Genomic DNA, 22,411 nt, shown 5'->3' with positions numbered 1-22,411 from the left:
GGTTGGGGATGTCCCAGCTCCTTGCAGGGGGGTTGGACTAGATGACCGTTGAAGGTCCCTTCCAACTCTAACCATTCTATGATTCTATGATACTGTTTTCCAGGGAACTGGCATTTTTGGTGAGGCGTATACTGCTGCTCTCCCAAAGAGAAATGTTGCAGCCCATCAAACCTGACAGGCATTTCTTCAGAGCAATTGGAGACCTTTTCGTCTACAGTCCCCTGGAGTGTGCAATACAGGCCACCAAACTAAGGACGGAGATGTCGAGGAATGGACTGGGTAACAGCAGAAACGGGAAAGCGGCTCGGCCCTTGCGCGACGGCTGTGGGGCGTGACTTTTTCCTGGCGCCCTGACGGAGCAGGAGTCACACAGCTTTGCAGCCCGTTGAACAGACACAGCTGCTCCCCAACTACTACTTCCTTCCTGTTGCTTTCATTTCTTTTTTTTTTTTTTTTTCCTCTCACAACTCTCTTTATCACATCACCTTTGTTTTTGGGACTATCCACCCAGAATGTCTTTGTTTCTCTCGTTTCAGTTTATGATTGCTTTCTCCTGCGTGCATCCCGCCCCGCTACTCACGTCCAGAGCGAGACAAGTCGACGCGAGCAAGACTCGCCGTCACGGGGTGCTACGTCGGTCGCTGTCTCCTTCACTGGTGTGCGCTGTCTTAGGCTGCCTTTGTTAGGAGTTTGGGGCGACGGGGATGCGGAGCTCTTCAAGGCAGAAGAGGAGAAAATTTGAGGAGCCTCGAGGAACAGGAGACTGTTGGAATTATTGTGGGCAACTGGGTCACGGTAAAGAGGAGCGCCCAGTGCGACCAAAGGGCTTCCCAAAAAGGACCACTCAGTCCTATGGTGCAGTCACTACTGGGTACAAAATGTTTTCTCCTTCTTCTGATGAGAATCCACTCTTAAACCTTTTAATTAATCAACATAATTACCCCTGTCTAATAGATACAGGGGCAGCTTTTTTTTTTTTAACCTTAAATCAGTAAACCAGTTCACCCAGGCTCTCAACACCTTGGGGAAAAATACAGCTACCACAGACAAGGCTCCCTCAGGGCTTCACTAGGTCCTCTAGTTTTCTAAAATTTCTAGAATTTTAGTAAAAGATTTGCAGTGGCATGTTGTGCTTAAAAAATGGATCTGTTTTAATACAGTGTGTTGATGATTTATCAATAGCCAAGGAATCCTGTATAGCTGGCACCTGTTTGCCTCAGCTGAGACAAGCCATCGAATTTCTCCCCCTGATTTACAATTTTTTGGTAAAAGAGCTCAGCCCCCCTTCTCTCACAGGTGCCCGCCCGCTCGTGCGTTGCGGCTCTTGCGACAGGTGTGGCGCGGCGCGGCGGCTGCGCTTTACGGTACGCCGTTGCCCTGGGCGACGGCGCGTTGAGGGCGGGCCCGTCGCCGTACGGGTCGTGAGGCCTCCGGTGTTTTAAACCGTCCGCGGCCTAACGGAGCTTTCCTCGTTTCCAGCGGAAAAAAACCCGCGGCCATGGAGAAGTACCAGGTGCTGGGCCTCGTGGGGGAAGGCAGCTACGGGGTGGTGACCAAGTGCAGGAACAAGGAGAGCGGGCAGATCGTCGCCGTCAAGAAGTTCCTGGAAAGCGAGGACGATGCGGTGGTGAGGAAGATCGCCGGGAGGGAAATCAAGCTGCTGAAGGTGAGGAAGGGGAGCGGGAGGGCAGCTGAGCGGAGCAGGCTGGAGTTTTCTAGCAAAGTCGGACCAAACTGATGGCTTTCTGACGGCTTTGTGTTTAAATTCGCGGCTCCCTGTTTAGGTGGCAGTGTCAAGTCTGCCGCAAGTGTGTACCAAAGCGGTTAACACAGAGCGTAACCTTTTTTGTTTGGAAGCTGCTGTAGCTATTCCTCTAGCAACCTGCCCCGCTGCAGGCGAGGAGGACGGTGCAGCTCAGCATGGGTGTTGCCTGCGGAGGGAGAGCAGTGGAGTCCAGCCTCAGCCGTGCTCGAGATTCGTCTTCACGGCGCGTTTTGAATCCTAGTCAGGTGTTTACGTACATTCGGGAAGGTGGATGTCTTCTTCAAGCAGAATCGAAACCTTCGTGCCTGTGGTCTGAGTTTTTCTTGCAGGAAAGGCGCTAGTTGTTGCGAGGGTGTGGGTGAGATCTATCTGTAGGGGGTTAATGGGTTCCTGGGAGGAAACTCTTGAGACTCCTTAATAGTCCTTTAAGAAGTGGTGTTTATCCAGAGAAGTTAAAGGATGGGTGTAAATTCAAGCCGTTGGGGCAGTTTTGAAAGGGAAATGCAGTTACTTCTGGCCGAGCTTTACAAAGCACAACTAACAAAGTCCAAACCACTTTGTATTTCCACCAGCAGCCAAGCCGTGGCAGATAGATTTAGTCTTATTTTTGTAGCCTTGCAGAGCTGCTTTTGCCTTTGGCTGGCTGCTGTGCTGGATTTGCCTGGCTAAACCTGACTTAATTAGATTCTAGTCTGTTTATGTGCCCTGTATTCAGCAGGGAAAGGTATGAGGAAGGAAGTCACAAGGTCTCTGTTGCCCTTGGGTACTAATTGTGTCCCCCTGTGCTGTGTACCAAATTTGAATACTTTCCTGCTGTGAATTTGCTGAAGACAAAAGAAATGCTGAACTTTTAAAATCTGCAGGCGACCTGAATGTGTGGCAGTGTGCCTAACCAAACTGGGTACCGGTGTTACCTGACAGGAAAAAATGTTTCTAGGAAAGTTTTGTTTCATTTTATTTTATTAGTGGCACTTTCCTGGTAGGCTTGTAGTGCCAGTGAGGGTCTGGAGGAGGACAGCTATCGAATTCCCTGAACTTGATGAATTAATGGGAAGCCAGCTGCTGTGATGTCTGTTGCTGTTTGAGTGCGTGATTTGCCTGGTATCACCTGCGGATGTTTTATACTCACTTAAATCTCCAGTTGTGCTTCAGCATCTTGCCTTCTTATCGGCGGTGTTATTGTGATGTAGCCTCGTTGTGTGGGTTGGTTTGTTGAAGATATTTCTCTTCATGGGCTGTAGATAACTCCACCAGGGAGCTTTAGATAAACCTTTAAAGGTATTATCCAACCCGAATGATTCTATGATAAACGGGAGTTTGTGTGTGTGCTTTTCAGTGTTTTGTCATATGACTTCTTTGCTTCTTTTGGCTCTGCTCTTCCTACAGAAGCTTTTGCAAGTTCCTAAGCTGTTTCCCTGCCAGCTTTTTGTGCTGCGTTCCTTTGTGAATAGGATGCCGAGGGTGCAGAGTAGCATCCTGCACCAAGACACACACTCGTTGTTCTGCTTGCACCTTTGCCCACCTTCAGCCCCTGTGTTTGCCACCGTAATCTCTAGCGGTAGCTGCAGCATTTTCCTTCCTCCCTTGTCCCACCAGTGGTGGGCACAGGAGGCTGCTGGTCCCTGTGTGTGGGCACATGTTGTAGCTCTAAACGTTGGGACGTGGGTGATTATGTCTGGTGGAGAAGTGAAGGAAAGACTTACTGTAGTTGGGGTGGATCTAGGCTTTGCCTCTGATGTGGGGTGTTCTGGGGGTGGGAATACATGCAAGCCTGTCTACTCTCCTCTTGGCTGCCACCAGTGTCTATTTGCAAGTCTGCCAGGCTATAGTATCTGTGCTGTGAAGGAAAAAAAAGTGATCTCTGCCATCACAGCAACAGCTACAGACCCTTATAGTTACTAGAAGTGCATGTGCTGGAGCTTCAGATGCAGCAGCCTGCGGCTCCAAGCGTTGTCCCCCCAAACTCTTCGAAAGCAGATCTGTGTGAGTCGGGATGGTTCCTGGTCTGTTGGCCCGGCTCGTTTAGTTACCAGGTCAAAGCAGGTGCCACTTCCCAGGTGTGGTGGGAGTTAACTTCTGGGGAAATGGAAACCTAGCAAGGGGAGCGTTTCCATATATAGCTCTGTAAGTGTGGCCTCTCACAGTGAAAATAAATACCTAGAGATATAATCTTTGTGGTTTCTTCACTTGCATGCTCCCTGTGAACCCTTTCTTTAAGTTGGTTTGGGTTTTTTTGTGGTTGTTTTGGTTTTTTTCTTGAGTTTGGGCAGACATTTAATCATGGCTGAGAACAGCAAAACCTCTTCAGTTCTCCTGTGCTGGGAAGAAATTATTCTTGAGAAAAGAGCTTTTTTTTCCTAATTATTCATCTTTTTTCAAATCTTCGCTTTTCAGACCTTCTAAGAAATGTGGGTCTCTGACAGACCCAGGTGTCGGTTGGCTGACACTCCCTCTAGACTGGCAGAGCATTTCCCCTACAAGTCCCTGTGCTCTGCAGTCCTTTCGCATCTTCCTTGGTCGCAATCCCTGGTCTGTGGTGCTGCCTTCAGGCAGCCTGCGATGACATTTCCCTGCTAGGCTCCAAGCTAATAAATAACTGCGCATTGTAGCGTGGTCTGTTTTGTTGAAGCAGTGTGTTAGAAACTAGTTTTACGAATGTGTAACAAATTGGAGGTGGTTTCTTAACTGGTCAGCATGTGATGACAAAATAACTAGAAAACACACTGGCTTTTTTCGTTTAAGTTGCAGGGGTTTTCTTCTAAACTGTCTTCAGCTTCCCTCTCTGCATAATACTGGAAAAAAAAGATCTCTTCAAATCCTTGGCTGGTCAATTTTCACTCTGAATCCATCAGACACAATTTAATACAAACTGTTTAGTTGTTAACTATTGTAGGTAAGAATACTGACCTTCCCTTTTAGCCATTCTGTCCTTAGACAGTGGTTTTTCATTTTTGGGTTACAGAAACAGGTGTCTGCATATATGAGGTGGTGGAAATCCTCCAGATAATGTTAAAAAAAAAAAAAAAAGGAAAAGTAGAACCTATTCTAAAATATAAGTGAGCTGATTTTAAGAATAAATGAATGTGACTGCCATGACAAGAAGAGTGTTCCAGGGCAGCGCCTCAGCTGGGTTGCAGTTAAAAGTATCTGGTCGCAGTTTACCCATTCTATGCTGTCAGTCTCTCACAAAATGTTTCCTGTTTTGTAACAGCAACTGAGGCATGAGAACCTTGTGAACCTGCTGGAAGTGTATAAAAAGAAGAAACGCTGGTATCTGGTCTTTGAGTTTGTGGATCACACGGTGCTCGATGACCTTGAGGCATTTCCAAACGGACTAGACTACAACAGGGTTCGGAAGTACTTATTTCAGATCGTGAGAGGAATCGCGTTTTGTCACAGTCATAATGTAAGTATGCACAATAATTCAGCTCTGCGGTTAACCTTGAATGAATGGATACAGAAGCCTGTATTTTTGGTGTGTATTAGCACTTGGAGAAATAAAGCTTTGGCTAATAAGGCGGAGGGAGAGCACAAGGGACAGACTAAATTTAATATAAGATGTCAGAGCTTCATGTCAGCTAACCCGGTAGTCTGTCTCTGATTGATTTGTGAGAATGTTTCAAAGGAAAGGTCCAGGAGTCCATGGGGATTCAATACTCGGTGGCATCTTATCGTAGGGTGGCTTATTTTACAGGAGGAGATTGATTCTGATAGTGTCTGTGTAATGTGTAGGCTTGCTTTTTCTCTTCAGTATTTTTAGGTGTTTTTCTGTCAGATTTCCCACTTTAGTCCTAGTTGTGTAACTATATACATAAACACACATGCATTTATTATTTATGTTTATGTTTGGGAAACTGTGTCCCTTAAGAATTCCTAAAATTCCTCAGTTCATATTTAACTGCAGGACGTGCCCATGGCCCTTGCAATATTTACAGCTTTTAAACTTGTGGTCAAGGCCAGCTTTTCAAGCATAACAAATTGTGCCTGTTAAAATACTGATAGTAAACATACCTGCAGGAAGATGCATTAAAAATGCTTCTCTGCGCAAAAATTAGATGTTCTGTATTTACCTGTGCTCTTGGGTCAGCACTTGTTCATCGACTGTGTACACCTAGCTGTCTTTCGTAGACTCCGTATGTTCACCATGCTTGCAGGAAAGTCATTTTCTACCCGCATGTGAGAAAGCGAGTATTTTTGGTGAGCCAGTCAATTTATTATGTGGAAATGGGGAATTTACTTGTCTTTACTTGCTTTTCTGTGCAGATAATACATCGGGATATTAAGCCGGAGAACATACTAGTCTCCCAGTCAGGAGTTGTAAAACTGTGTGACTTTGGATTTGCCCGTACCCTCGCAGCTTCTGGGGAAGCTTACACAGAGTACGTGGCGACCCGATGGTACAGAGCTCCAGAGCTGCTGGTGGGAGATACTAAGTATGGCAAGTAAGACTGGCACCCAAGGCTCCGGAAGAGTCGTGGGCTTGTGGGGGAGTACGGAGGGGAGTGCTCTGCTTTTTGGGAGGTAGGGGACTACTGTTTGGCAGGAGTGCTGTTCAGCGTTCCCTGGGTATTCACTTGTAAAGGTTTAAGCCTTCCTCATCTCTCTCCTGCTCTGCAGCTAACTGCTGCCGGTGCTAGGCTTTCCTGGCTCAAAAGGTGAGGAGAGCCCTCAGCATTCTCTCTAAAGCGCAGGATTCTACTGATGTGTTATGTTGCAGTAGTGTTTTTAAAGCACTGGGGTTTGGAACCTGATTTTATATCTGTCAGGCTTCTGGTAGCGTTTGTCTGCTTCAAGAGCCGAATCTTTGCCGTTGATCAGAGCACTTCTAAACTGGCAACACAGCTGTCCTGCTGTTTAGCAGTGCAAAGCTGCCCTTGGGGCTTGTAACCTGTGAAAGATGTGTTGTGTGCTGGCCTGGCTCAGGCTTTAAATCAGGGACAAACGAAGCTGTGCTGAGCTGGGATGATGGGTTTTTTTTTCTTTTTTCCTTTCCCAGGGCTGTGGACATATGGGCTATTGGCTCTCTGATCACAGAAATGCTTACAGGAGAGCCCCTTTTCCCTGGAGATTCAGACATTGACCAGCTCTACCACATCACCAAGTGCCTGGGTAAGTAGAGCCTGCTGAGCTTCTGGTGCCTGGTTAGTAATGAAGGGGTCTAAAAAGTTTTGATGGGAGGAGAAGGGAATGAGGAGAAAGGCTGTGGTGTGTGCTGAACTGTTTCTGAGAGCGTGTACTCCTAGTGCCTTCTACAAAGGGACAGCTAGGAGCTTGTGAGTACAGCATCAATTCACGGCGCACAGGTGTGAAGAGAACTGCCCAGACCGTAGCGCTTACAGTAGTGCTGACCCCATATTTCAGTCTCTCACATGTTTCACAGGACTGTTTGTGTTTCTTCCATGTGGTTGCTTTGTTTGTGTGATTCCAGGTAATTTAATTCCAAGACACCAAGAGTTATTCTATAAAAATCCCCTCTTTGCTGGCATGAGGTTGCCTGAAGTGAAGGAGGCAGAAACTCTGGAGAAACGATATCCCAAGCTCTCTGCTGCTGTGCTAGATTTAGCCAAGGTAATTAACTGATCATTTACTATGTACATTTCTCAGTTTGCTTGTCCTTCACCTTGGAGAACTGAACACAGCCCATGGAAAGGGCTGGGGCTGTTAAACTGGCATTCTCTCAACTGCCCATGCAATGAGCAAGGATACAACAGCTACCGTCCTGGGTGACAGGGGAGGATAAGCCTGTCATCTTCAGAGCCAAAATGGCATCTGCATATCCTCCAGGGAGGATTTGTAGCATATACTGCCCCACTAATTAAGTTGTTCAAGGAGGTTTGAAAGGTGAAGAAGGGCTTGTGTGTTGAAAGCATCCCCTTTACGCCTCACTGCATGGGTTGATCTTTTGAATGGTCTCCTAACAAGCTTTGCCCCTCATCTGGTTTCCTCATGGATGCTTTCGAGGTAATACACGACCCCTTACTCCCTACTTGCTCGCAGAGCTGTACAGATGTAGAGTTTTTTGTTTGTTTTTTTTTTTTTTTGCCGGCCCTCCCTCTGCCTGCTGGTGGAGGCACTGCAAGCTGGCTTGGATGGGATGGCATCCGAATGTGTCCCTTGCTCTTGGAGCTGTGTCTCTTACATGTGGGAGTTGGGAAGCGTACGACTTCATAATAGATTCTGACGAATCCTTCCAGGGAGTGGGTTTTTTATGCTTTCACACAGTAGTCTGGAGCACTGATACGTTGGGTAACTAAACCGAAAAAACATGTGACTGTGTTTGAAATGCGTGATGATCCAAACAGATTTGTAGTCTCAGCTGGACAAATGTAGTTGAAACCAAAGGAGGTTTACTGAGAGCAGAGTGATCTGTTTGTGTGACAGGTATTCCCTGGGCAATGAGGTTTTGTGAAGGTCAGTGATTGGAATGGCAACAGCCAGCAAACATCACTTTTTTGGTAGTGGTGTCTCTTGGGCTCATCTCAATCTACCAGGCTCTTGAGGGGGAAGTTTTGTAGCTTTTTGTTCTTGACTTCATTTGGATGTGCTAAAGCCTTTGTTGAATTTCTAATATATTTGCCTTCTCGTGTTTATGTTGATTTGACAGAAGTGTTTGCAGATAGATCCGGACAAAAGGCCATCCTGTGCTGAACTCCTGCAGTCTGATTTCTTTAACAAGGATGGATTTGCTGAAAGGTAAACTGTTCACTTCTTGCTCAAAGCAGGCTAATATTAGATGGAAGTTAAGCAGTTGTGTTTGAAGGTTGCATGCTGCGTTTGCAGAGCTGACAGCCACTGAATGTCTTGGGTTTTGTTTGGTTTTAGCCTTCCTGGATATAGAACAGTTGAAAGGGATTGCATTTCAGCAGCGTGTTTGCCTTATTGCCTTGTGACGTGAATTCATCAGTGCGCGCTCCCCGTGTCGCACCATATTGGGTAGCGTAGTCTTATCCTGTATCCACCGCCTGCATCTACGCCAAACTGGGACGCAAACACCTTTATTGCTGTAACGTGAAAAGCATGCGCTCGTAAGATTTGGTTTAATGGATACATCACATCTGGCTCCGTTCTCATTAGTTACGAAGGCATGGTTTGTTTGGTTACTTGAAAGGCCGTAGGAGCCTGTGCTGAACACCAGCTGGTGATGATATGGAGATTAAGAGAAGCCTTTTTTTTTTCCCCTCTCCCTTTCTTCCCCTTATATGGAATGTAGATTTACTCAGGAGCTTAAACTAAAGATTCAGAAAGATGCCAGAGACCATCAGTTACAAAAGAAATCAAAAATCAGCAAAAGGGACAAAGATGATCTTTTAGAAGAAAGAAAAATGCTTGGTGTCCAGGTTGGTCCATCTTTGTTTTCTAAACCTGTTTGTTTGTTTTCTCATGTTTTCAAATCACTGCATAAGTATGTGCAGCAGTTTCAGTTCACAGGAAAAATACAAGCATAACTGTCCATTTCACTTTTTTGGAAAAGACAAGCTAAGTGTGATGTGGCAGAGAAGCTCACTTTTGGAGGCCACTATGAGTCTTAACAGCACTGAAGACCTTGTTGCCTGAGTCAAGGCAATATGTTAGGCCTGTGCCCCCACAGCTCTTGACCCTCAGTGCCATACAGCCTGCAGGCTGTGGTGTAGAAGTTTGGTGTCTTTGATTCCAGCTGTTTGGCTGCTACGAGGTTGCTCTGCTGCTCTGTTCAGCAGTCTGCAAGCAGCTATTTGGCCAGCCCTTTGCAGGTAAACTACAACATGATGCAGTTACTGAAGGGAGAATCAGCTGGGAAGCGTAACTTGTGTTGAATCTCAAAAACATGCTTACGTGCTGTTGTTTGCCTGTGTTAAAGCCCTTTTCCCAAAATTAATATTTTATTTTCAATCACATACTAAGGAGTAGAGGCTTCAGAGTGACTTTGACATGACATTGGGCTCCATTCTTATTTCATTTTCTGGGAAGTGACACAGGATATGGCTATTCTTCCTCTATCACTTCCAGTTCCCTTCTAAGTTGACTTATTTGCAGAGGGTGCTGGGACCCTGACAAGTCTCCTCCTGTTTAGTGGAAAACAAAGGTTTTATACTAAAAACGATTCCATCTCCATCAGATCCTTGCAGAATCGTGCAGGTTTAGGATTTTGGCTTCTCCCCCCGCCCCCTGCATGCACTACTCTAAGCTACTTTTTAAACATGACTGTGAGAGAAAGGTGATGCTTATCTTCCCAAACAGGATTTCGGCGTTAACTCGAAGAGCAGAGATGCAAAGCTATTAAAGGCGAAGCGCTCTAAAGCTGATGCAGAGAAAGCAGACCGATCCTCCAACTTGAGCTCCCTCTATGACAGTGCGATCTACCCATTTAAAATAAGCCCTCAAACCTGCCTAAAAGATTCCAGCAGCAGCTTGGACTACGCTGGGAATGCAGGCATAGTTATTCCTCCCATCAACCAGAACCTTTCTCCCACTACGATTGGGATGGGGCCTGTGCCTGGGAACCCGAATTACAGGTACGGGAGCGGAGCTAGAAGAGCTTGTATCCATCATTGCTGTTGCGGGGAACTGTGATGTCCTGAGAGAGGTGCAGGGTGGTGATGTGGGAACGTGAGGTGTGGGTTTGGGACAGGACATGGCTAGGAACAGCGCCCGGTTTCACCTCAAGCAGCTCAGGGTCTTCCTGTTTCTACATTTGCCAACATGCTACTGGGCAGCAACAGCTTGCCAGCTGCTGTGACGCTGGCCTTTCTTCAGCTCAGGGCTTGTTCTTTGGACCTAACTTCTCTGCTAACTGAGCTTGTGAAGGATACTCTCCCTGTGAGCCTTCTTTCTAAGCATTTAATGGCAATGTTTCTGGGTGTCTTACATCTTTTGTTTGTACGTTCACTGTGTTACTCCAGTTAATACCAAGTTTGGGGCATTTTTTTAATTACAGAGTTGATGAAAAGAGTCAAAAAAACTGGAACCTGTTTCTAAAGCAACGGAAGCATTCTCCAGTAGGCCATTACAGTGTGAGCTTGACATCAGTAAGTCGTCTGTCTTTTCCCTTGACAAAGTAAAAATAAATTCTCAACTCAATGTGTTTAATTGTCAAGAATCCCATCTGTTGCAGCCTCCACCATGACTCCCAACTAGAAATAGTTTTCTTTACCCCATTTTTTTCTTACAGGTGTGTCGTCCTTTGCAAATAGTTACCTTACATGAAACATTTTGTGTCAGAGGACAATTTTAAATGAGGAGCAGTCCAGCACAGGATATCTGTGAGAGGTTGAATGTACCCATGGCCTCCTGCCTGGCCAGGAAAAGTAGACAATATGTGCTGTGTTACAGAAGCAGTATTTAAGATTTGGATTTAACATGGTCAGGGCCATGTTTAGTCGTGTCATAAATGCATTAAAAAATGATGGTAAAAACAAATGAAATGGAAAGCTTTCCACTGTGCTTGCTACCTAGGCAATATTCTTTCCGTGCCAACAGGAATGTTTGCCTTTTCACAGATAACTGATCCAAGCCATTCTCCAAGCGTTGGGTTTTGTATCTCTGAAAGCAGTCTCACTTAGACGATTGGGATTTTTTTTTTTTTGTGGCTGTTCCGTTGTTTTTAATGTATAAATGACACTTGAGAGGATGGATTCCTTCACACACACTAGAGTCTTTTCTTGTACTCTTGTGTAAGTTCTGGCTACAGCAGAACATTGCTATGTTGATGCATTTTTAAGCTTGAAAATAGCTTTGTGTTTCCTGTATTTTCATGAGCTGGTACTTCTGCGTTTGATTACAGATTACTAATGAAAAAAACATCCTTCGGGCAAATAGGAAAAAATGGGAATTCTCCAAGACAGATGTGCGTTTGCCAGAACTAAATCATCTCCCTGAACTGAGAGGAGTGGAAGGTATGAGCTTTTATGTCCTCTAAATCTGGATTCTAAATAAGTGGCAGTAAGCAGCATGCATTATAACAGTCAGCTCTTGCTTCCTTAACGTAGTATGCATTGGTTGTTTTTGCAGCGTGGCATCCCAGATTTCTGAAAAAGGAAAATAAACCAGCTTCAGAGTCCCGTGTCCCCTCCCTTGCTGCTATTGATCGCCATAACCCAAGTCTGGCCTCACAGCAGGTAACAAAGCAATAAAGTAGTTCATGCTGCTCTGTATTGGTTCGGTTTGGGACTTTCCGGACAGTGTGACCCACAAGTTTCCTGTGTAACTCTTAACAGAAACAGAACTTGCCTTGGTTTCAAAGTAAAACTATCTGAAGCCTTTATGTGAGTGGAGAGGAGAAGGCTTAACTAAGTGCTAGGTTGTGACTGCTAAGACAGACAACATGAATGGTTGCTGTTTCAGCTGGCGGGATCAAGGTGGAAGTAAGTCCGGCTTACCGGAGTTGGAGAGAAACCAGGAGGGACGTGTGTTTTGAGAACTGTTCTGGCTGTGTTACGTGTTGAAGGGCTGAGTGCACTAGAGAGGGAGAAAGCGTAGGAGCCAGCCATAGGGAGAGAAGGGGAAAACTTGTGGCTCCCTTCAAGGTTAATTCCTCAGGAACATTGAAATTTTTGGAAGGTAAGTAATTCCGTAGGCAGTCACTATGGCTACCTTGCCTCCAGCTGAGATTTGGCAAACTGTATTGGAGGAGGGGAAGCATGTTTGAAGTCTGATTTGGTTTAAGTTACATGTTGGCATCGCATGTGTCCCTAGGAAGGGGGTTTCTGATGGTTTTCTCTATTTATACTACCCTTGGAAATTGACTCTCCAATTTTTTTCTTTTCTCGTTTACAGCTGTCGGGGACGTTGACACCTGATGTGTCGGAAGCCACCTTCCCCAGAGTTGAGCACTAGCTTTATGAGAAGACCACACCTGCCTGTAAAAGGTAGGCTTCAATTTCTGCCGTGTAGCCTTCTGGGCTTTAAGTTCTGCTGGTGTATTCCAAATGGATAGTTTTGTGAACGCTTACCTAGCTGGAGGTGCAACGGGAAAATCCTTTTACACTTCACATTCTCGGTTAGGGCAGTGTTACGACAGACTTCTTACTGAAGACAGCTCACGGCTTTCTTCACGGATGCTGAAGTTGGCTGTGGAAGGTGAATCGTTTTTGTGAGCTGAGGTGCTGGGCGTGGGTGTTGGAAATTAAACAGCTCATGAAGTTGGGGGTTGAGCGAACTCGGAGAATAACAAAAAGGGGAAACTGGCTGGCTTCACGTGAGGAGTGAAAAAAATGGATTGGGTGTACAGCACTGTCAAGTGCATGACAGAAAACTGACTGACTTGCAAGAAGGTAGAGGAGCATTTCAGGGGACTTGTCCAGCTTAACAGTGGAGAAAATTGTTAAAAACCACATTGTACAATCTAAATTTATTCAATGTAGCTATTGATACCTCAGAGCTCTCCAGCATGAGATCAGAGTCTGGGAGAGAAGGAGGCTTAGGAGAAGTCCTGGCTGTGTGGTTATCTGGTAGTCTTAAGATGGAAGTACAGATGGAACTCCACCACTCTGCGCTTTCACTTAGCGTTGCATCTTATCATTCCAGGTTGTTTTAAGCTGGGGCTTTTAAATGTGGTTTTAATATTTTCTCATCTTGCTTATTGAAAGACATGCAGGTCTCTAAGTCATTTTGTCTCAAACAAAACTCAGAAAAAATGGTATAGTTTTTTTTTGTTTTGTTTTGCTTTTTTTCTATTGGGGTATTGTTACCTTCTGTTGCTCAGCATCTTCCAGGGAGTCTGCTGTACATGGTGGAGTTTGCCTCATCCTCTCGAAAGTGAGAACTGCAGTGCTTAGCTGAGGGTTTTTACTCTTGCAATCACCTCTCTTTCCTCACTGAGGCTGGGCAGAGGGACTGCACCTTCCAGAGAGAACACAAGTTGGGGAGAATAAAGAGTGAAGGAGATAAGGTGCTCTGAAGGGGTCTTGAGAGGCTGTGCTCCAAAACCTCACCAGCTCTACTGAAGTGTTGCATCCTGCGTAAATTGACTTTACTCAGTGCTGTGGGTGTGCTGGTGCTGCCAGCCTGGACCTGATCGCATGCCTGCTCCTCTGGGGATTTTCCCTGCTGCCACAGAGACCACCAGGCACCGCAGCCTCCCTCCTCTCTTACTCAGTGTTTGTTAGATAGCCACGAGTGTCTCATGGCAATACCATGCACATGCAGGTGCAAACTGTGCATCTTAGTTGGTTCTTTTGGGTTCTGGTGTTTCTTTTTTGAGAAGAGGGAGCTGGTGCTGACCCTGGAATCTCTGCACCAATGCTGCACATGTTTTTAATCTATGTCAGTGTGTTTGGCACTTGTATTCACGTGATGTGATGGCTTAATGCTCCTGGGAAAAAAAATAAAAAAATAGAATTAAAAAAAAAACATTGGGATGGGAAGCAATCCTGATAATACATGTGGAGGGAAAAGAAACCTTACAGAAGTGGTCTCATCTGTGAAGCACAGAGGTGTAAGTGCACAGCTTTAGCAAGGTGAGGATGTGTAATAAATTAAAATAAAGGAGGGATATCATCAGGGAGTACCTCTGTGGGTTTGCTAGCCTGTCCATAACATTATGCTGCTTTTCTCCTCTTGATGCAGGTGGCTGAAACAGTGGGAACAATCCACCTGAGTTTCCAGGTGCTGAAGCTGCAAGGTCTCTGCAGGAGAGAGGAGGACCCCTTGCTCTCTTGTCGGCGCAGCGGACTGCCGTGGGAAGTGGCTCGGGTCCGGTCCAAGGACGAAGCTCGCGCTGCCGTTGCTGCTGGATTTCTTGCATGCAAAACAGCTCCTGAAATGCTGACTTCCTGGCCTGGGGCCAGGTCTTGTCTGAGGTTACTGGGAGAAAAATAGCGGTTATTGGTGTGTGACAAGGGAAGAGGCTGGTTTGGAGGGTTTTTAAGGAAGCCAGGCTTTCTTTTATCCAACTGCTACCCTCTTGAGGGTCTTGTTTTTAAAAGAATAGGGAGGAGAGTAGATGCTGCTGAATTTGCTGTGTTTTGGACGGTACCTGACCTATACTGGAAAGCACCTTTGCCTTGACAAAAACGTCAGTGAAGAAAGCATTTGTGCAAGAAATGCAACGTTTAGGTGTGTAAATGCTCCCAGCTGTTCCTTTGAAACGCTTGCTAATGCTCAGCAGCATGCGTGACCTCGTGTGAGATTGATTTTTTTTTTTTTTTTTTTTTTTCTTTTCTTTTCCTCCATGCTTTTGTCCCCCAGTCTTTGAGTGTTTAACTGGACCGCTTTGGCTGCTGTTAATGGTGAAGGAAGAGTATCGGTTTAAAATACCAAACTGTCGTTCAGGTGGCGTGTGAGGTCAGAAACTCACCTAAGTCATCCGTCCTTCAGGTTTCCCTTGAGGGAAAGGGACATGTAAGTGGAAAACTCTGTGCCTTGTGGGGAGAGGAAGATGGCTTTGCGTTTATCTTGAGGACTGTTAGGAGACCATTTTTTTGCTTAAATGCCCTCAAGTTGGCTGTAGTCAGTTCTGTGGTGTCCCTAGGTTGCTCACAAGTCTTGTTTTCCGGCAGCTTGAGGCTGCTGTCACAGCCCTGCGCGGTGTAGTTAGATTTGGAACTTGTCTTGCCACAAAGTGTGGCCTTTTCCATCGATGTATCGTGGCAGAATACAGCATGAATGTCACTGTATTTAGAGCTTTCTGGCTGTGCTGCGTTTTGACATGATGTTGAAATTTGTAAATAAAAGGATATTCAAATGCCAAATTCAATGGTACTGGTGTGTGCTTACAAATGTGAGCTGTGCTCACTCAGTCTTCCCTGGACTTGGTGTTTTATCTGTGAATATCTGCTCCTTTGTATCGGTGGCGTTACCTGCATTGAAAAATGGGACTTATTCAAAAGTTCTTATTTAACAGTTGCCATCAAGTTTCTTGGAACCATGTACAAGCAGAGGTTCCTCCTGTTCCTCCCCAGCATCTGGACAGGGTGTAGCTAACCCTCTTCCTCCAGTGTGCCCTTCTTTCCAGCCCAGCTGCCATACTGGTGACAGTAGTGTTCCACTCCCTGCGTTTTCCTCACTGCTAACTATGAGTTACTCCAAGCTAGACCCGTTGTACCCATAGCCACTCTTCCCAGCTGGCCACAGCTGGCATTCAGCTAGCCGTGGGCAAATACAGCTGAGCTACTTCCCTGAAATTGAACTACGGAGAGTTCACCAAGGCCTTAGTCGATGGAGCAGCAACCATCTGGTGCCGGCTGCCTCTCCCAGGGCGAGCACCAGCATGCTCAGCCCCCATGGGCACTGGGTTCCAGAAATGGCCCCAAAAAAAAAAAAAATTCCGAGGAAACCTCCCAGCTGTGGGCTGCCTTCCCCTACGCTGCATCAGCCGGTGAAGATTTTCTGTTTCGTTATTTGAGGAGAGGAGGGAAAGAAAGGTGGAAGGTTTTAGGGGGGGAACGGTGGTGGGGGAAGGCTGTAAGGGGGAAGAGGAGCGAAGGGAAAGGTGTAGAGGGGGATGAGGGGCAAAACGGAAGGAAGGGGAAAGGTTTAAGGCAGGAAGGAAAGAAAAGGTTTAAAGTGAGTACCTAAAGGTTTAAACCGGGGGTTGCTACGGTGAGAGCTGCTGCTGCCCGCCCGGCCCTCGGGACCGGCTGCGGGGCGGAAACGGAAGCGGCGGGGCGGCCGGGCCGGGCGGGTGCGGCCATGGCGGCGGGCGGGGAGGAGGGCTGCGAGCACTACCGGCGCGGCTGCCTGCTGCGGGTGAGGCGGCGGCGGGGATTGCCGGGGGCGGGCGCTGAGGTGTGCCGTGTCGTTCCGTACCGTACCGTTCCGTTCCGTTCGCAGGCGCCGTGCTGCGGAAAGCTGTACGCTTGCCGGCTGTGCCACGATGGCGCCGAGGAGCACCAGCTGGACCGCTTCCGCGTAGCCGAGGTTCAGTGCACCCGCTGCCGCCTCCTGCAGAAGGTGGGTCCGGTGAGATGGCCTGGGTGGGGGGGTGTGCAGACCGAAGGGCGCCGCCATTTTGGGTGGGGGGGCGGGAGGGTGGTGGTGGTGGCGGCGGCGGCGCCGCCATGTTGTGTGGGGAGGGCTGGCCGCGCAGCTAACGGCCCTCTCGCCGGTTCTCCTCCCCGGTGCGGCGGCAGGCCCAGCAGCGCTGCGAGGGCTGCCACAACCTCTTCGGAGAGTACTACTGCGGCATTTGTCACCTCTTCGACCGCGACAAGAAGCAGTACCACTGCACCGAATGCGGTATCTGTAGGTGCGTGCGGGGCGGGCGGGGAAGGGAGCCGGGCGGTAGGGAAAGGCGGGGGAGCGGCTTGGCCTGACGCCTTTTTTTCTCTAGGATTGGTCCGAAGGAGGATTTTTTCCACTGTTCAAAATGCAATTTGTGCCTAAGCTTGAGTCTTCGAGGAAAGCACAAGGTAAGAATAGTCTGGTTAACTCCATATCTTAAAAAAAAAAATCTCATATTACAGAACCGTACAATGGTTTGGATTGGAAGATGCCTTAAAGATCATCTGGTCCAACGCCCCTGCCCTGGGCAGGGACACTTCCACCAGCCCAGGTCGCTCACAGCCCCGTCCAACCCGGCCTTGGGCACTGCCAGGGATGGGGCACCCACAGCTGCTCTGGGAACCCTGGGCCAGCGCCTCACCGCCCTCACAGGGAAGGATTTCTTCCTTATGTCCAATCTAAATGTGCCCTCTGCCAGTTTAGAACCATCACCCCTTGTCCTATCACTACATGCCCATGTCAAAAGTTCCTCCTTGTCTTCCCTGTAGCCCCCTTTAGGCACTGGAAGGCCACTCTAAGGTCTTCCCAGAGCTTCCTCTTCTCCAGGCTGAACAGCCCCAGCTCTCTCAGCCTGGCCTCACAGGAGAGGTGCTCCAGCCCTCTGATCATTTTCATGGCCTCCTCTGGACTCGCTCCAACAGGTCCACATCATTCTTATGTTGGGGGCTGCAGAGCTGAACACAGTGCTGCAGGGGGGGTCTCACCAGAGCAGAGTAGAGGGGCAGAATCCCCTCCCTCGACCTGCTGCCCACGCTGCTTGTGATGCAGCCCAGGATGTGGTGGGCTTTCTGGCCTGCAAGCGCGCATTGTTGGCTTGTGTTGAGTTTCTCATTCACAAACACCCCCAAGTCCTTCTCCTCAGGGCTGCTCTCAATCCATTCCCTACCCAGCCTGTATTTGTGCTTGGGATTGTCCCAGTTTACGTTGAAAGTGAAAGCTGATAGTGCCTCAGCTCCATCCAAGGCCGTATGGACTGGGGAGCATCAGGTTAAAGCACACCTGACAGCAACACAGAGTGCTTCTGGGCTGGCTTCGCTAGCTGTTGAAGGTATAGGAAATAAACATCTTGGTCTCTTTTTCTTCTTTTAAAAGGAGCTGTTGATTGCAGATCTAACAGCGTGTAAGTTTGAGCTCCTGTTCTGCTGCAGTGTGCTTGGCTGCTTGCTGCTGTGGGAGTTCTGGGAGCCCTTATCTTGTGGGGGGGCTTTCAAGCTGTTTGGTTTGTAGTTTGTTAAGATGCCTGTTAATTCTCAGAGCTTCAAACCTAAATGCAAACAGTAACATTTAATGCATATTTTCTTACCGTTCTAAAGGAGTTTTAGAATGTAGAAAAATGCCGATATGCATGCAGTAGAATAACTTCTTTTTTTTTTTTTTTTTTTTTTTTTTTTTTTTTTTTAAACTTTGCAAAGTGTATTGAAAACGTCTCCAGGCAGGACTGTCCGATATGTTTGGAGGTGAGTTGCTTCTTTTCATCTTTTGGATTTGTGTGCAGCTGTATTTTTGACAGTGTTTGAATTCATTTTCTTGTCTTCTCCCTGATAACTTGCCTCGAAACAGGATATTCACACGTCTCGTGTTGGAGCTCATGTTCTGCCGTGTGGTCACCTTCTTCACAGGTAAAGCATTGCAGAGGCTTAAGAGAGGGGAACAGCTGCTGCCTTGTGTGGTATTTATTCAGCGGCGCTATGGGCCTGGTTAGTTTGTACCAGCCACTTAGAGCTGGTTTCTAAGGGACCCGCTCAGGAGGGCATAGTCTCTCTTTCACCAGGAAATACTTTTCAGAAAGGTTGTCTTCTTTCCGCAGAGAATTGTGGTGGTGGGACAGATGTACTGGTCATTTTAAATTTTCCCATGCTGAATTTCCTTCTGTTACTACTTAAATTTCAAGAACCCTGTAGAAAAGTCCCTCCTTGGTGCAGAAAGCAGTTGCACAATGGTTTTAAGAGGTTGGTGGCAGCTGATCAGTTAAGTTTTAGAGTCTTTCCTTAGACAGCCCCCGAGACAATGGGAGTGCTCTGGCACTACAGAACCTACCGGCTCTATCGGGGTTTGAAAGCGATGCGATATATAGCGCTGAGTGCCTTTGGAGGAACAGATACCACCTGTTTCCCTGGCTTTTTGCTTTTCTGCTTCAGTCTTGTGTGGCAGATGCAGCTTTTTGTTACTCCATTCGCTCATTTGATTTTTCCCTCTTCTTTCTGTGTTTGACGTACAGATTGAATCTCCCTTTGACACCTGTCCATCCTTAACTTCTGGTCTGGGTATAGCTGCGCGCCTTTCCCCTTTGTTCAGTCCAAATGTGTTGTCATTCCGTTCTTACTGAACCTCTCGTTGTGTTTTATTTTCAGAACATGTTACGAGGACATGCTAAAGGAGTAAGTATTTCTAAATGTCTCTTAATATCGTAGTCAAAACAGATTACATCAGGAGGCAAAGATCATCGTGCCAATCCTGTACCCAGTAACTTAAAGCCAGCTTCTACAGGGAGAAGGGGCTTTTAATTTCCAGTTCTGTTTGCAAGAACTTTTTTATTCGTGGTGTTTTTTATTGACTGGCATGAGAGGAAACTTTTCCTTTTGGGTGGGCTTGTTTCATGGTCCCACTCCGTCTTCTGATTTAGACTTTTTTTCCATTCTGACAGAGGTTACAGGTGTCCTTTGTGCATGCACTCGGCTTTAGATATGACAAGGTACTGGCGTCAGCTGGATGATGAAGTAGCGCAGACTCCTATGCCCACAGAGTACCAGAACATGATGGTGGAGGTAAGAGATGAGGTTTCAGCTGACGGCTCTGCTTTTGGCAGATCTGCGTCTTTGCGTTGCTGGCAGTAGAGGGCACTAGGAACTCGTCCTGCGTAAGGAGTCAAGCTGACGGTTGGGGAATGATGAGGAAGTACAGTGTGTAGGCTTACAGAATTCATCTGCCGGGTTTATAAACACACAAAAAAAACACCCAATCCCAAACCCACAGTCTTTTAGCCTTGTAGGGTCACACAGCAGAGAAATGGCTTGCTCTTTGGAAGAGTTGTGCTTTCTCCAGACTGTCATAGTGCAAAGCAGGAACATTTATTTTTTTAACAGCTTGGAGCTTTGTGTTCCAGGCTAAACATGGTGAGTTTTCTGCAGAAATATTCAGCTATTGATTTGTGCAAGGCTGGCACATAGAGACGACTTCTGTTTTCTTTCTTTGTGTTAACTCAGGACTGTGAAACTGTTTGCAGGTAACACTGAATTAAATGGCACTGGTCATTCGCATTTTACTTGCGTTTATTATGGTTTAGACAACCCATCTTACCAACTCTTGGAGTCGAGATATTTGGGAAAAAACCTTTTTACTGCCCGTTTCTGAGAAGAACGCTCACTTGCCTGTCTTGCACGGCAGACTGGCTGATGTTGCTAGCTGTGGTTCATCTGCTCTCATTTTCACTTGAGGGTTTCTCTGGTGGTTTCCTACACCGAGAGGAGAAGCCAAAGCCTGTCTATCCCTGACTTACCAAGGAGTCACGTTGCCATGCTAAAAGTAAATTATCTGATGATACAGTGTGATCTGAGTTGTTACAAATGGAAAAGTTCAGTCAGCCCTGCTGTCTTTGGAAGGGAGATAACGTTCGGCTTTGTCCCCTGATGGCAAACCGGTTCTGTGGTTACTCGAAGCGTGGTTACAGTGTATTGTTGAGCGTCCTGCTGATGCCAAAGCCTCTCTCCCTCTTTCCCTTGTGTGTAGATCCTTTGCAATGACTGCAGTGCCCGATCTACAGTGCAGTTCCATCTCCTAGGCATGAAGTGCAAAAACTGTGAGTCGTACAATACTGCCCAGGATGGGAGGTGCCGGCTGCCTGTGGAGGAGCAATGACCAAGTTATGTCTTGCGTTCGGCTGGACGAGGAAGACTCTGCCATGGAAGAGACTTGTCTAGTTTAAAAAGAAACATTTGTCAGTAAAAAGTTATCCAAAGTTGTCACGGCACCAGCGAAATAGTTACAAGATTTAATTAGTACTGGTGGAAAGGAGTTTTGCTAATTGGGCCTGCTCCCTAGAACCTGGGGCACGGCACAGTCAGGCCCTTCAGGAAATGCCCCGCGGAGCAGCGTGATGCCTGATGAAGGTTAGTTTCTGGAGAGGAGGGCACCCTTTAAAAGACCCGCTCGCTGTGTCGGAGAAGAGCCGGCTTGGAAGAAGAGCTGCTAGATGCAGAATGAGAAATGGTGAGCAGCTGACACAGCAGAAGATGTTTGGGGGCAGCTGGAGGTTGTGAGCGTAACAGGAGGTGGAGGTACAGCTATTCTGGTTGCAGCTGCTGGGGAAAATGGCGCTGAGAACGGCCTTTTACATAAAGCTGACACCTGCAAAGTTTTGTGCAAGTACGTCTTGTTCCGTTTAAATGACGTGTTTGCTCTAGGGCCTCGGAGCCATCGGCGCCAGTGGCTGGAGAGGGCGAGCTTGCAGAAATTGCATCCTTTGGCTTGATTCGTTGACGCGTGCGCACGCAGGGCGTGCGTACAGGATTCGCTTTGAAACAAAGCTGGCCTGCCTGTGATGAACGGCCAAAAGATTCAGCCACAGGCCGCCCTCCTCCCCCAGAAACCCACCTGACCCGCTGTCTCTTCACTCGGATTCCTTTGCCAGCGGCAGCCGCGCTTGCACATGTCTCCTCCTCCTTTTGCTTTATTCCGTTGCAAGGCCGAGGTGTCGTAGGGTTTTGGACGCGTATGTAGCTTGATGTTTCGATGGTTGCGCGCGCGCTACGGGAGGCACCTGCCATCGTCTTGTCAGGGTTGACGTCGGGCTGAGCCCGAGATGTTTGCTGGAGTAACAGCACTTCGTAGAGGCACTCGAGTAGTGCAGGGACCAATTTTCTACGGGTTTGAGGTTTTTCTTAATGGTATCTGATTTCACTGCGGGGAAAGAATGGAGGCTGGAGGAGTGCTTTTAAAAAAAAAAAAAAAAACCCAAACTTTACAACCATTCCCACCCTTCTTCATGTGATATCCTGCACGAGGTGTTTTACAGCCTGAATATTACAGGAAGTTCTTCGTTTCCGAGAACTTGAGAACATGCAGAGGGCGTTCGATAATGAAATAAAACATAAGAAAAAAAGCCCAGTTGCTCTTCACCGTCCAACTACTTGTTTTTATCTTGTTGTACTGTAAAACAGCAGCTTTTCTTAATCTGGCAGTGCCCCTCTGTGTATGAAATCCTAGGGCTCGGAGGATAGCGTTACGTAGCTTGCCTTTACTGGAGTCTCTTTTTTTCTGAAGCACTTTTCGCACCGCTATAAATAAATGTAAAATAACATCTCTATTAAAACAAATGACGCTGTGCGTGATGCGCTCTCCTTTTACGTGCGAGCTCTGGAAGTTCCTGGCTGAGTTTAAACTGTGATTCAGCGCAGAAAAACGAGGGCTAGATGTCCATGTCTGTGACCCTTGGGTCTCTGTTACGAAAAC

At 47.2% G+C, this 22,411-nt stretch overlaps 2 protein-coding genes across 3 annotated transcripts; both read left to right on the top strand.

Annotated features, from left to right (window-relative positions):
* The first annotated feature begins 1,410 nt into the window (after positions 1-1,410).
* Positions 1,411-14,762, top strand: CDKL2 (cyclin dependent kinase like 2). Of its 2 annotated transcripts, XM_086746844.1 has the most exons (13): positions 1,411-1,666; positions 4,977-5,171; positions 6,029-6,207; positions 6,762-6,874; positions 7,194-7,333; positions 8,370-8,458; positions 8,976-9,102; positions 9,983-10,257; positions 10,680-10,770; positions 11,526-11,637; positions 11,753-11,859; positions 12,518-12,609; positions 14,309-14,762. In XM_086746844.1, the coding sequence occupies exons 1-12, from the start codon at positions 1,499-1,501 to the stop codon at positions 12,575-12,577; spliced, it is 1,656 nt and encodes a 551-aa protein (XP_086602970.1). In that variant the 5' UTR covers positions 1,411-1,498; the 3' UTR covers positions 12,578-12,609; positions 14,309-14,762. The 2 variants fall into 2 exon arrangements, with proteins under 2 accessions (XP_086602970.1, XP_086602971.1); XM_086746845.1 differs by lacking the exons at positions 11,526-11,637; positions 11,753-11,859; positions 12,518-12,609; positions 14,309-14,762 and adding an exon at positions 10,914-11,457.
* Positions 14,763-16,347: 1,585 nt separating this feature from the next.
* On the top strand, positions 16,348-22,285 carry RCHY1 (ring finger and CHY zinc finger domain containing 1). Its single transcript, XM_086746226.1, has 9 exons — positions 16,348-16,429; positions 16,514-16,633; positions 16,813-16,928; positions 17,013-17,091; positions 18,376-18,420; positions 18,524-18,582; positions 19,315-19,341; positions 19,608-19,728; positions 20,690-22,285. Exons 1-9 carry the CDS (start codon positions 16,373-16,375, stop codon positions 20,816-20,818), a joined length of 753 nt encoding a protein of 250 aa, XP_086602352.1. The 5' UTR covers positions 16,348-16,372; the 3' UTR covers positions 20,819-22,285.
* The last annotated feature ends 126 nt before the right edge of the window (positions 22,286-22,411 follow it).

Source organism: Chlamydotis macqueenii, chromosome 4, assembly GCF_036417535.1.
Source record: "Chlamydotis macqueenii isolate bChlMac1 chromosome 4, bChlMac1.mat, whole genome shotgun sequence".
NCBI lineage: Eukaryota > Metazoa > Chordata > Aves > Otidiformes > Otididae > Chlamydotis > Chlamydotis macqueenii.
The sequence above is the reverse complement of the archived record's forward strand: the minus strand, read 5'-3'. Positions and strand labels throughout refer to the sequence as shown.